This window comes from Ziziphus jujuba, chromosome 5 (assembly GCF_031755915.1).
Source record: "Ziziphus jujuba cultivar Dongzao chromosome 5, ASM3175591v1".
NCBI classification, from domain to species: domain Eukaryota; kingdom Viridiplantae; phylum Streptophyta; class Magnoliopsida; order Rosales; family Rhamnaceae; genus Ziziphus; species Ziziphus jujuba.
This window is the reverse complement of record NC_083383.1, coordinates 20,637,620-20,652,575: the sequence shown is the minus strand read 5'-3', so window position 1 is coordinate 20,652,575 and position 14,956 is coordinate 20,637,620. Positions and strand designations below refer to the sequence as shown.

Genomic DNA, 14,956 nt, shown 5'->3' with positions numbered 1-14,956 from the left:
GTTTATTTATTTCAGTGGTTTGTTAATGTTAATTGATGATAGTTAGACAAATCTATTAATTATAAATGTACCAAAGAAAAATAACAAATAAAGCACAACTTAAAATAATGTTTTTTTTTTTTCATATTTGAAGTTAATTAATATCAATATATCCAATAAACTCTAGCTACTACTAGTAAACAATTGAAGTAATCATACCATATACAATTTACAAGGAAAAAAAACAAAAAGCTAACAAAGGTTAGTATATAGATTGGCATGGAACCATATAAAATTAATCTTGCAATGACCAAAATCCAAAAGAAACAATAATGAAAATAAAGAGAAAAAAAATCGATTTATTATTATTATTTTCTTTTTTTTTTGAATTATTTTTTTGTTTTCTTTGTCTAGAAGAATATATAATATATTTTTTGGATAATAATAGAAATTTATCTTATAATTTGAAAGTTTTTTCACATTGATCCTGTATTTCGATTATTTTTATATACTTTTTTCTTTTTTCTTTTTTTCCTTTCAAATAATTCATTTTTAATATAAAATATATAATTTGTTCTAAAATAAATGAAGAAAAGACAGCAATATCCATCTAATCAAAACACAATAACTGTGGTAAGAAGATCTTATCCTTCTAAGAAACAGGTAGTCTTCGTTAGTATTATAGCTAGCCAATTCGTAATTTTAATCTCAACACCTTGAGGAACTACTAACTAGGAACACACAGTTCTTGATCATCTGCCTCTAACTGCTTTAACATAATTGCCTTCCCTTCCAAGATGTAGGGTCTCCCCTAAGGATCAGACTAAGAGAATATCGAACCAAAAAAAAAAAAAAAAAAATCCCATCCATGTCCGCATGTTTGATAAATGAAATTCTTCTTTTAAAACATTAACAAGAAAGAAAATGTTTTAATAAAAAACATATAACATAATAAAAACATTAACAAGAAGATTACAAGATTTCAAACTTCAACTTTTAAAAACAAAAACAATTATTGGGTTTCTAAGTAGGTTTTATATTGAAATTTATAATTGATTGATAAGAAAAAAAAAAAAAAAAAAAAAAGAAGAGAAAAAGGGAAGAAAGAGATTTTGAATTGGATTATATAGTGCAGTAGTAGATTTTAAGGTGAGTAAATAAATTTAGGTTAACAATCAATATTTGATAAGAAGTTTTATGAATCTAATAGAATTTAATTTAGTAAATCTTATGTTTTTTATAGATAAACATTATTGTTTTTATACTTTTTAATTTTAAATAAAATAATCTATTATGTATTGAAAAATAATAATTTATAAAAAAAAAAAAAACAAACTAAAAGAGAGAGTATCTGAAAAAAAAAATTAAAACGTATAAATAAATGTGAAAAACTTTAGTATAGGTTTGCGTAATTGTCCCTCTATATATTGTTTTTTTTATTTGTGTAATTAATCTAGAAGACTAGAACACACATTTTTCCGCTAGCAACAACAACAACATTAATAATAAAATAGAAAATAGAGAGAAGGGAAAGCGCGACGGAGAGAAACAGATATCCAAATAAAAATGGCGTGCCAGCAATTAGCCACCGCCATGCCCCTCCGACAACCGGAAATCTACTGCAGAGCCGGAAATTGCCGAACGCCAACCAACTTTACCCGTTGCAAGAAGCGAATCTCAGTATCATTATCCGCCACTTCGCAGGAATCGCTTCCTACTCAGCCCAAAAACCCCGAAATCGAGCTCGAATTCATAGCGGTACTGCTACTACTTAATTTAACTTTTACAACCTAACAATTTGGCCATTACCACGACTTTTTTTTCCTTTTTTTTCATTTTCAGTTTACAGACTATTTTTAGGTAGATTTTTTTTTTTTTTAATTTTCTTAGAAATATTTTTTTGAAAAAGAATAAAGAAAAAAAATGTTTAAGAAATGGTTGTCAATAGTAGAATAATATTGATTCAATAAATGGGCAGCCAAAGCAGGGAAACGACGGGTCGTACGAGGTGGAAAAGGCAAAAGCTATAAGCGGAGAGAAACTGCTGAGGAACATCATGTTGGATAACAAGATTGAGCTTTACGCCACCTATGTAAGTATTTTTTTAGGAGCTCACACCCTTTTGACACGTGGCACGTTAGCATTGATTAAATTGAAAAAAATAATAATAAATTTTGGTTTTAATAGTACTATAATCCCAGTGCTCTGACTGTGATTTGGTCGTCGTGTAGTATTTGGGTTCATATCAAAGTGAGTAGTCAGGTATAATTCAAAATTAAAATACAAAAATGATTAAAAAAAATTTTCTATATAAGGGTATGAAATTGCAAACTCAAGATTATTGTTGGAGAAAATGATAACGTTGTCACCATACATTAGGATGATGTATGTCCATTAACGATATCAAATTGCCCTTGGATTCATAATAGATATGACACCATCATATATGTTACCATAAATTTTATGTTATCAATAATTACGGCATAAAAGTATTATTTGTAGCTATAATTATTACCAGTCTAGTATATTTGCCTTTTTTTTAAAAAAAAGTAAATTTACCTTTTAATAAAAAAATAGTTCTTGTTACTATGCTGGACATTATTAATGATAATATTCAAATTCTGCCATAGAATCAGTTTTGTGCTTCTGAACACCATTTCCATGTACAACAGGGGAAAATTATGAACTGTGGAGGGGGTGGAAGCTGTGGAACTTGTATCGTGGAGGTATGGACCATTACATTCAATATTTTTAATTCATTTATATTCTTGTTTAGTTCAAGTATGTGCATTGTTCTAAATTATCAAGAATCTGAAATATAACAACGTTAGCAAATACTTCTTCTTCTTCTTTTTGCTTCTTTTATTCTTTTATAATGAAATTAAGGGCAAGATATCAAAATCTGTATTTTTGACTTCAAAAGATGTAGACGGCACTTAGAAATAGTGCAGCTGGGCATACATGATACATGAAAGGAGATTAAAGAAAAAGGAGTTGGTTGACATTTTTCTTTAGTAGGCCAATATTTTTAACAAATGTGACTTGACATATGGCATAACCTGGTTTAAGGCTGTGCAATTGTTGAAGTGGGGATTCCCTAGAATCAGACCTAAAAAACCCGATTGAAAATTTTTCTTTCATATCATATTTGTGAAATTGGATGTTTTAAATACTTAAGATTTTTAACAATAAGTCAACAATGCCATAGAGATGTTATGCAAACTAACAAATAAGCTAGCCAATTACATTAGGATCTTCCAAATGTCCGTGCCTAAAATTTCCTTTCAAAGTATATAGTATTACTTTTAGCTTATTGTGGTTCGTGGTCTTGAAATTTTTAACAGAAAATTCAATGCAGATCCAAATGTCCGTGTATGGATAATTCTTTTGAAGTTCCATATTTTAACTATATTGCTGGTAGTGTTCTTGGAATTTTCTTATCATGTAGTATTATGTTCATTAACGTGCAGATTATTGATGGAAAGGATCTTTTGAATGAAAGAACGAACACTGAACTCCGATATCTAAAGAAGGTAAGATGCTGATGTGCTGTGAACCCATCTTTTTCAAATCATTGACCGGTATCTTAAATATTTTCACACCTTCTGATTTATTGACGCACATTAGTTGGTTACATTTTATCTTTTCCTGGGAACAAGAAAGGAAAAAACTTTCATATTGCAAATTGTGCGAACGCTAGTTATCAAAGATTGAAAATGTTGTAGCTTTGGTAAACAAAAATAGTGAATTTGAACCAATGATTAGGACAAAATATGCTAGAATATTGGAAAACAATGGAGATTAGTGCTTTTTTTTTTTTTTTTGATGAATTAAACAGCGGACATTAGTTACTATTTTTATTTTTTGTCAATTATTCAATTGAAATTTTATGCTTGGTTATTCAATTTACAGAAACCAGAATCTTGGAGGCTTGCTTGTCAGACTATTGTTGGAAATAAAGAAAATTCTGGCAAGGTATCACACAGAACAATATGTTCTTTAGTTGTCATTTCTGCCTGTAGGTTTGCAAATATAGTCGGCTAATAAATATCCCTCGGTAATTTAATTTCATTTTACTACTAGTTATGACCTTCACAAGTGTATACGTTGCCAACTCTTCTCTTCTCTTATGGCATAGACAAGTTTGTTTAATATTGGCTTTATTTACAATGTTGGAGTATATGTTCTGAGATTGGCTAAAAGGATTGATAATTTGATTACAAATAGTAGTTCTCATAACAACAGGATGTTACTGATTGCTAAAAGATGGTGGATTTATTTTTGGTGATATAAAAGATTGTGGATTTACTTTCAACAGATATTGGATCTCTATCTGATATTGTTGTTCACAGGTTGTGGTGCAGAGGATGCCCCAGTGGAAAAAGTAATTGAGCGCCCTGCCAGAAACATTAATGAACATACTTTCTAAGAAAACAGGAACTCAAGTATATATCATCATGCACTACCAACAGTCATCACTTTACATGGTAAATAGCTTGGCATTTAAATGGAGTAATGTGTTTTCCCAATGTGTTACTGATCAATGATTTGTCTTTCATCGCTAGAACTAGGTTTGTACTTTTTAAATTATGATATGTATAAATATTACACTACAATTTATTACATTTCATTAATACAGAAATTGGTGATTGATCTTGATATTTTAAACTGCTTTGTTACAATGCTATCAAAATAAAGCTACTTAAAGTTTTGGCACATTTCTAAGTAGAAACGGAAGCAGGAAAAGAAAAATTTTCAATCATAAAGACAGTAAAAAAACACTCCGCAAGAATCCAAACCACACCCATTTTCATAGGATATTTCTATGGAAATGAAGGATCATTCTTCCCCACCATGAATGGCTCTGGCTAGCTGGATAGGTAAAGTTAATAGGGCTCTAAATTACATCATGATATGACGTTGACAGCACCAGAGACAGACAACACCTCGTATTTGCCTGTGAAGCTGACAACAACATGATGTTTCAAACTTTCGAAGGCTCATTTTAGAAGGTAAGGTCGACCAACAATAGCATACTCCACCGGGCCATGTGTCACAAGTTCTTCTAGTCCTTTCCTTAGCCTCTTTGCAGCAATATCACAAATGCCTCACTTCTCTTTGCAGCAATTCACAAATGGCCTCACTTGCTGATTAAAACAGTAAACTTTCAATGATAATTAATTATCTTTTACTGAGTCTGTTTTTTATTAAATTATCACTACAATGAAGTGTAAGGCCAAAATTTTCTTTATATGACTGAAGTCAAAGAAGTGTACGGACTTCACGTGCAGTGAAGCCATTGTTCAATTCCTATAAGTCTAGAACCCTTACATAATCACAAGGGATGTTATCAACTAATAACAATAATAATTGAAAAGGAATATATAACAAACAGATATAAAATGCTAAAAAAAAGCGAGTTATAATTTTACAGCCTCACTAATCCTATATGATAAGAATTAAATGATCTCTAGAAAATAGAGTAAGAAAGGAAAAATCTTTACGTATATATCCAACTCGCCATCCCATCATCCCATATGCTTTTGAGGAGGAAAATAGATTGATAACATGGCTACCCTCCACACAAGCATGTTGTATAGCATAATATACAAAGCACCTATAACGTAAAAGATAGATCACCAAGTAAAACAGTGTGGTTCAACCATAATTTTCCTCATTATGGTCCTTTAATTGAATAATAAAAATTAGTCTTTCTTCGTAGATTCTAAGCTCCAAGCGTATTGACTTCCTTATCAGGGATGGTTAGGGAATGGAATAGAAAGATGAAATTTTAAGGATAAAGTCAGGGCAGGTAGTTGGTTTGTGTAGTTTCAAAGACAAAGATTGGTAGAACTTCCTCATATGCATTATCCACCACAAGCCATGACCACCTACCTCGCCCTTCTTCATATGTCTGAAATTCTTGACGCAAGTGAACAGTATACTTGTATAATAGGAAAGTCAGAGGGAAATGATAAGTTTATAATTTAATAGGAGGGAAAAATTATATCAAGTGGATAAGAGAGGCCAAACCTGGAGAGAAGACTCCAAAATGCAGGTCCTGGTGAGGATCCTGGATTTACTATGGGAACAAGCTTTGGGGGCTGGTTTTGTTTCAATAGAGTTCTTTCTAACCAATCTATAAGAAAGAAGAATGCCAGGAATTTATGAAAACTGTTGGAAAAAAAAAAAAAAAAAAAAAGGAAAAAAGCAGAACTATGACTCTTAAAAAGCAGCTGCAGCAGATTTTTGCAGTATAATTGGTATGTTAGTTGTTATTAAGGCTCTCAATAATACCTAAGGTCTAGTTTATAGCCAAAAAATTATTTTTCCATTAAAACGATTATGAATGACATATGTTTGGAGAATATTCTGCAGAGTTTGTTAGGTGAATTTTGATGCACATTGTGGATTTCAATGCTTTATAGAAGACCTGTTATAGTATTGGGCCAAATGTGAATGATTTTCCCTTAATTGGCCTTAATCACTTTGGGCTTTTAATTTTATCTTTCTTATGGTTTGGTTTTAAGAAATTTGTGGGATTTCATCAAAAATTTGAAATGTGTGTTTGAGAGTTTTAAGGGAATACGGTTTGTGTTAAGAGATAGAAACACACACGTTCTTTTGAGTGTTGAGAATTTGGAAGACGTAGGAAACCAGTGAGAAAAAGATCAGTGAGTGTCTTCTTGGAAATATACATAAATACATTGACTTAGAGAGTAAGTGGTAAATTGAAGGTACGCTAAAAGTTCGAAGGAAAAGGTTTTGGAAGTGCCGTATCCAAGATCTTTGTAGCCGTTGTATCTTGGGAAACGATTGTCACAAAACATCTGCACCAATGGGCGAAAATCGACTTAAACAAACTGTGGTGCCACATAGGCCCCAGATAGTTTGATAAAAGTTTCATTGAATTTCCAAGACATACAGGTTCTAATTTGTTTTGATTATTTTTTTGTAATTTTGTTTACGTTAATTTTATTTTATCCACATATATTTATGTATATATTCATCCATACATTTTCGTAACAATCTTAAGACGATTTTCACCGTTTATATATGTTTATATTTGTGGATTGCATTTATTATTTTTGTTTAATCAAAAACTTTGATGAAACTATCTGAGCCCTGTGTGGCTTTAAAATTTGTTGGATATATATTTATTTTTGTTTTAATCAAAAAAAATTTCCATAAAATAAATTGCCCATGTTTTATGAATTTTTTGGTAATTCTTCAATGAATTTTCGTTGTTGAAACAGTGGAAAATTGATGAAAAATTGAACCGGTCGACTGACCCATTTACAAGGAAAACGGATCAAAATCAACCCGGTTGGTGATTGAAGGCGGGTCGATAGATGGGTAAATGGGTCGGAAAAACAGTTAACGGTCTAATTCTAGGTTAGTGGGCTTGAGATTGAATTTCTGTTGGTTCTGGTCTAGTTACAAAACCCAGTCCGTGGTTAGATCAGGCTACTGTTCAGCCTAAAATCCAACCACAGATCAGACCCTAGCCCATGTGAATTCTGGCCTAATTGATAAAGGGCCGCCACAAGTCACAAAATAATTAATGACACATGGCGCAGTGAGGTACTAACAAATGGTGCACAGTAGTAAGGCGAAGTGGCACATAGTTGTGAGGCCACGTATTGTCCAAAACTTATGCCACGAAATATGACATGTGTCAGCATATGACAAGTGACACATGTTGGCTTTTGGCATATGTCACGTGTCAGAATATGGTAGGTACATGTGTCAACCTAATACAGGTGATCCGTGTTGGACTTTGCTGTGCGACATGCAGCAAGCCACATCAGCATGGATGACACATGGCAAGATGACACATCAACGTGTGATGCCACATGGCAGGTGACATGCCACCCGCAATGCCATGTGGCGGTGCCACATCATCACTAGGTGTCACGTGGTGCCATGTTGTTGTGACACATCAGCATGATATCAGCGATGATGTCATCATTATGTAATTGATGATGTCAACCTGTGCGTATATACAGCAATTCTATGGGTGTATACAGTAATTTTGTGGGTGTATATAGAAATATTTTGGTGTATACAGAAATTCTATAAAATCAACTTTTTTATGTTTTTCCTTTTGGAAATTGATTATAATTAGTTTGTTAAGATAGAAAATAACAAATAATTGATTTATGTTTTGTGATTCATATAGAAATGGTAAGTGGAGATAATGTGATTATGCCCACTCAGACTCCTATGATTCAATTGTCTCCTTCTGCAAGTCATGCAGAGAGACATAAGAAGTTCAATTGAGCAAATTTTAAGAGGTGGCAATAAAAGATGCTGTTCTACTTAACTACACTGGGACTTGCGAGGTTCTTTACTGAAGATGTGCCACCAAGTAATAAAGAGAGTGATAAAAAAACACTTATGGCGGTGTATGCATTCAACCATTCTGAAAATTTGTGTCAGAATTACATCCTGAATGGCAACTCTGATGCTTTGTATAGAGTGTATTGTGGCATAAAGTCAGCAAATGAGCTATGGGAAACTTTGAACTGCAAATACAAGACTGAGAATGAGAGTTCGAAAAGTTTGTTGTAGGCCGATTCTTGGACTATGTGATAGTGGATTCAAAGTCATTGATGAGTCAAGTACATGAATTGCAAGTGCTCATTCAAGAACTTCTTGCTGAAGGGATGATCATTAATGAAACCTTTTAAAGAGCTTCTATGATTGAGAAGCTACCTCCTAGTTGGGGAGATTTCAGGAATTATCTCAAGCACAAAAAAAAAGGAAATGGATATGAAGGCTTATGTTAGCAAGCTTAGCATGAAAGATAACAACAAGAGATCTGATAAAAGATCTTTCAAGGCCATGGTGAAGGCTAATATTGTGGAGCATGGTCAGAGCTCAAAGAACAATACGAAAACTAGAAAAGCTTCTAAGTTAGGGCCTAAAAAAGGGATCTCCAATTAGGCCAAGTTTTAAGGTATGTGTTTTAACTGTGACAAGATGGATCACGGAGCTACAGAATGTAAGCTGCCAAAGAGAAAGAGAAACAAAGAGGCACAGATGATGGAGCACATCACTCGAGAGGTTGATGACATTGATCTTAATGTTGTGGTATTTGAAGTGAACTTGATAGGATCAAATCCTATAGAATGGTGAATTGATACTTGTGTGACCCGCCATATATGTTCTAATAGGAGCTTGTTCACTTCCTTTGAACCAAGTAAAATTAGGGAGAAGTTGCTCATGGGAAATTTTGCCACATCAGAGATCCAAGAGGATGGCAAGATAGTCCTAAAAATGACTCTAGAAAAGAGCTGACTTTGAATAATGTGTTGTATGTTCCAGATATTCGTAAAAATTTGGTATCTACTAAGCAAAGATGGTTTTAACTTAGTGTTTGAGTCAAACGAGGTTATTTTGTCCAAGTTTGGGACGTTTATGGGAAAGGGCTACATAGTCAACGGTTTATTTAAACTCAATGTAATGACTGTAAAGCCAAAAGATATTAATAAAGCTAGTACTTCTTCTATTTACTTATTTGAATCTTCCATTTTATGGCATGGTAGATTAGGACATGTTAATTTTAATTTTCTACGGAAGTTAATTAACTTGAATCATATCCTACGTTTGAAATTGATTCCAAACATAAGTGTGAAACTTGTGTAGAGGCAAAATCAATGAGGTTATCATATCAAACAATTGAAAGAAATAATGAACCTTTGGATTTAATACATAGTAATGTATGCGATTTAAAATTTACACCGACTAAAGGTGGTAATAAGTATTTTATCACTTTTATTAATGATAGCACGAAATACTACTACGTATTCTTGCTTAAGAGCAAGGATGAGGCAATAGAGAAATTTATTCTGTATAAAACTAAAGTTGAGAATTAACTCAACAGAAAAGTTATAGTGATAAGAAGTGATTGTGGTAGGGAGTATGTAACTCCATTTGGAGAGTATTGTGCTAAACATGGCATTATACATGAAGTTACTCCACCATATTCGCCACAATCTAATGGTGTGGCTAAATGGAAAAATAGAATTTTAAAAGAAATGATGAATGCAATGCTGATAAGTTCTGGATTACCTTAAAACTTCTGGGTGGAAGTCGTTTTGTCGGCGAATGAACTTTTAAATAAGGTGACCCAAAAAGATCAAGTGAAGACACCCTATGAGCTATAGAAAGGAAGACAGCATTCCTATAAATACTTACAAGTGTGAGGGTGTGTAGCCAAAGTAATGGTACCTACTCCAAAGAAAGTGAAGAGAAGTCCTAGAACGTTTATTGCATCTTCATAAGATATGCACAAAACAGTAGTGCATATCGATTTCTCGTGTATAGGTTAGAAATTCTTGATATATACAAAAACACAATAATGGAATCGAGAAATGCATCATTTTTTTAACATATTTTTCCGTATAAGTGTGAAGAAGGACTAAGTTCATCTAAATGAACTTATGATGCTATCAGTGAAGATCAAGAGACTGAAGTTGAAACTGAGATTGAACTGAGATGAAGCAAGTGAGTAAGAACCGAAAAATCCTACGGTTTGGATTTTCTTACTTAGATGCTAGAAAGTGAACCTCAAAGCTTCCAAGAAGCTGTAAATTCTTCTAAATTGAATTTATAGAAAGAAACCATAAAAAGTGAGATTGATTACATGTTGCAGAATCACACTTGGGAGTTAGTAGATCTTCATTTAGGTTGTAAACCTTTGGATTACAAATGAATTTTTAAAAGAAGATGAAAGCATATGGAAGAATCGACAAACATAAGGCAATGCTTGTAATTAAAGGATACAAGCAACAAAGAAAGCCTTGATTATTTTGATACTTATTCTCTAGTAACAAGAATAGATTCCATAAGGATGGTACTAGAGATCGCTGCTTTACGAGATCTTGAAGTACATCAAATATATGTGAAAACAGCTTTTTTTTAATGGAGATCTTGATGAAGAGATCTACATGGAGCAACCCGAGGGTTTCTTTACTTCAGGACAAGAAAAAAAAGTCTGTAGATTGGTAAAGTCTTTATACGGATTGAAACAAGCTCCAAAGTAGTGGCATAAAAAATTTAATAGTGTCATGCTAAGTGATGGATTTAAAATAAATGAGTGTGAAAAATGTATCTATGTAAAAGATATAGAGAATGGATACATCATTCTTTATTTAGATGTAGATGACATACTCATAAGAGGCAGTGAGACAATATAGTCCGAACTATAAAAGCCATGTTAAAATTTAAATTTGATATGAAAGATATAGGGCTTGCTGATGTGATTTAGGAATAAAAATCACAATGACTTACAATGGGATCATTCTTTGTCAAACACATTATGTAGATAAAATACTAGCTAAGTTTATTAATGATGATACTAATATAGTCAGAACACCTATTGATATGAGTTTATACTTATCCAGAAATGAAGGGGAGAGTGTATTTCAAATGGAATAAGCAATGATAATTGGAAGTCTAATGTACTTGATAAGTTGTACCAGATCAGAATTAGTCTACACAATAAGTAGACTGAGTAGATGCACGAGTAATCTATATGAAGATCATTGGAAACGAATCGTTAGAGTACTAAGGTACTTACGATATACCCATGAATATGGACTGTACTATACAAGATATCCTACTGCGTTAGAAGGATACAATGATGTAAATTGGATATCAAATATCAAGGATTCAAAGTCTACTAGTGGCTATGTATTCACATTAGTAAGTGCATCCGTGATATGGAAGTCCTCGAAACAAACTGTGATAGCTTGATCCATAATAGAATCTGAGTATATCACATTAGATAAATGTGCTGAAGAGACAGACTGGCTATGCCAATTTTTAGATGACATTCCGAGGTGGCTTAAACTTATGCCAGCAATAAGTATATATTACGATTGGCAGGGCCCAAAAGATCGTATATAATGGAAAGTCTAGACATATTAGTCGTAGACACAATTCCATTAGATAGTTAATTTCAACTAGAGTTATCTCAATAGACTATGTAAAGTCAAAAGATAACATTGCGGATCCGCTAACCAAAGGATTAAATAGAGACTTAGTTGAGAAGTCATCGAGGGGAATGGGATTAAAGCTCGTGAGTAAAATCAATACGATGGAAACCCAACCTATTTGATTGGAGATCCTAAGATTTATGTTTAATGGGAGAAAGCAATTGTAAAGACTGATATGGATAACTGTGGGGGTTAATCCTTTGCCCATTCCTATGATAAAACAGTGACAGATGAATGTTAAGCATAAAATATGTTTTTAATGATTCCTATAAGTGTGTGTTTGATAATCTATATACAGTCATACTAATTACAATGATAATAGGATTGTTAAGTGGCCTCTTCAAAGAAGAATTGTTAAGGGCGTAATTTTTTAGAAACTCTCGCAAAACCAGGGAGGTGTTCAAATCCAAAATAAACACAACAGTGAAAACTTAAGTGTACCAGGAAGGAATCATGTGTGAACTATGTTGTCATTTGCACAAAGGACGAAATGGTTCAAGGATATCGTATCTACCATTAATCAGTAAAGTGGATGTAGTCTCACAAGTGAATGTTCAAAGAGTAACATCTACATATCCTATATAGGTTCCAACTGCAGAACTTTACCATTAGAGTCATGCTTTGTTTTAGTACTCAAATCATTCATGTGGGGGATTGTTATAGTATTGGGCCAAATGTAAACAATTTTCCCTTAATGGACCTTAATGGCTTTGGGCTTTTAATTTTATCTTTCCTACGGTTTAACTTTGAGAAATTTGTGGGATTTGATCAAAAATTTGAAATGTTTGAAAGTTTTAAGGGAACACAGTTTGTGTTAAAAGATGGAAACACACGTTTTTTTGAGTGTTGAGAATTCGAAGGACGTAGGAAACCAATGAGAAAAAGATCAGTGAGTGTCTTCTTGGAAATATACAGAAATATATCGACTTAGAGAATGAGTGGTAAAGTGAAGGTACACTGAAAATTTGAAGGAAAAGGTTTTGGAGGTGTCGTGTCAAAGATCTTTATAGTTATTGAATCCTGAGAGACGATCATCACAAAACATCTACACCAGTGGGCAAAAATCGTCTTAAGAAAACTGTGGTACCACACAGACTTCGGATAGTTTCATCAAAGTTTCATCGAAATTCCAATACATACAAGTTCTAATTTGTTTTAGTTATTTTTCTATAAGTTTGTTTATGTTAATTTTTTTTTATCCACATATATATATATATATATATAGATAAATTTTTTTTTTCTTCCATATATTTTCATAACAAGACCTACATCTGATTGAAGTGCCTTAAGATTGCTTAGACCAACCAATATGTTGGTGGTGCCTATCATGTAAAAGGACAAATGTGCATTGAAGAAGTATGGAGCAAATAATACTACAGAGTCTATAACATCATATAGGGTAAGCACAATATTTAAAAATCCCTGTAATCAAAGTTTAAATCCCAATATACCTATAAAGGAAAAGGAGATAGAATTACAGGGTGCATCAATGAATTTTAGTATGAATTTCATCTATCTCCTCTAAAATTTTGTCGTTGATTAACTACATTTAGAGAAAATTAACAACGTAGTAGCTGAAACTAAATCTGGATATCAAATTAGTACCTAAAATGGAGTATATTTGCAATTGATTTTTGGTGTATGAGACTTAAAATAGAAGATGGATGTTGAATTTGCTACTTGGGAAAAGAAAAGGTTAATCCTATAATCTGCCATTGATTTTTGTAAAATATGATGGACTTTTTGCTTGAGATGATTTTGACATAATATGAGATACTGAAAGATTTCAATGCAACAAGTGAACTTCTAAAAAAACGAAATTGATACAATGAAGTAATGAAACCAAAATAGTAATTGAGCCTTAGTTAAATGTAAGTTTACGACCCAAAATTGGCTTATAGTTCTTATTCAACCCATTCATTCATTCAATATGTTCGCATTAGAATGTCATATAACAAAATATTCCATGGAATGTGAGAATGCACATATTAGTCTCTTCTTCTGCTCGCTGATCATTAAAATCATCAACTCTTGGCTAAGAGGTAAATTTTCAGTTCCACTACTTTTCTTTTGGCTCAAGCATTCGTAGAACATATGCAGGTCTACATGAAACCTTATTTTTGCATTGAATGAGAACTAAGATCACATATGATTTGAACTAGCTATTAATATGATAGAAGAATTGAACAATTTGTTTTCCTGGTGCAATTGCATTTTAAATATGGAAAACCTAATATCAGCATAAAGGACACATTTCAAACATTGAGCGCATTAGGTATAAACTTTCCATGAGCCTTTCAGTAACTCTTTACTTATGTTCATGGCCTTCCTATTTGTATAGAGACAATAATTGTTTTATTTTTCTGTCCTCAACTTTAGATTCTAAAATCCTTGCTTAGACAACATATTGAAATACAAAGAAAAGACATATTGGATAAATCTAAAATCTAATGGGGTGTTGAAGTTTTTGAGTAAAGTCAGGTTCCATATGTATATTAGACCTTGTCTATTTGCTTTCGAGCTAAGTCAAGTTCCATGGGCATAGTAGACCTTGTTTATTTGAAATTTGATCACCCCAAATTATAGCTCATAGAGAATCATATTTTAAGAGCTTATATTGTCCAGAATCTGACAGACCTTCATGGGTGCCATACCTATTGGTTTTGGGTTCTCATGCTATTTGTTTAATTTTGGCGTTGGTTTGGAACCTGTACTTGTAAAAAAAAAAAAATTGTTGTTTGGCAGTCCTGTTTGTAGTGTATATACTTGGATATAAAGTGTTTTCTAATATTTTGTGGAATTGATAGGTACTTTTAGACACACCGAGGCTAATGGCTCATAATAGATTCTACTCTCATGCTTATATATAACAACCTATGTATAGCTTTATTGTTTTTATGTTCATCTGTTGTACCTAGCTTTATGTATTTATATGATGATTCAATATATCAATAATGTATATACAATTTTTA

The 14,956-nt window shown here is 32.5% G+C and overlaps 1 protein-coding gene across 1 annotated transcript; it reads left to right on the top strand.

Annotated features, from left to right (window-relative positions):
• Nucleotides 1-1,431: 1,431 nt before the first annotated feature.
• Nucleotides 1,432-4,647, top strand: LOC107421351 (photosynthetic NDH subunit of subcomplex B 3, chloroplastic). Its single transcript, XM_016030581.4, has 6 exons — nt 1,432-1,737; nt 1,958-2,071; nt 2,652-2,705; nt 3,450-3,512; nt 3,892-3,954; nt 4,332-4,647. Exons 1-6 carry the CDS (start codon nt 1,546-1,548, stop codon nt 4,365-4,367), a joined length of 522 nt encoding a protein of 173 aa, XP_015886067.3. The 5' UTR covers nt 1,432-1,545; the 3' UTR covers nt 4,368-4,647.
• Nucleotides 4,648-14,956: the final 10,309 nt, after the last annotated feature.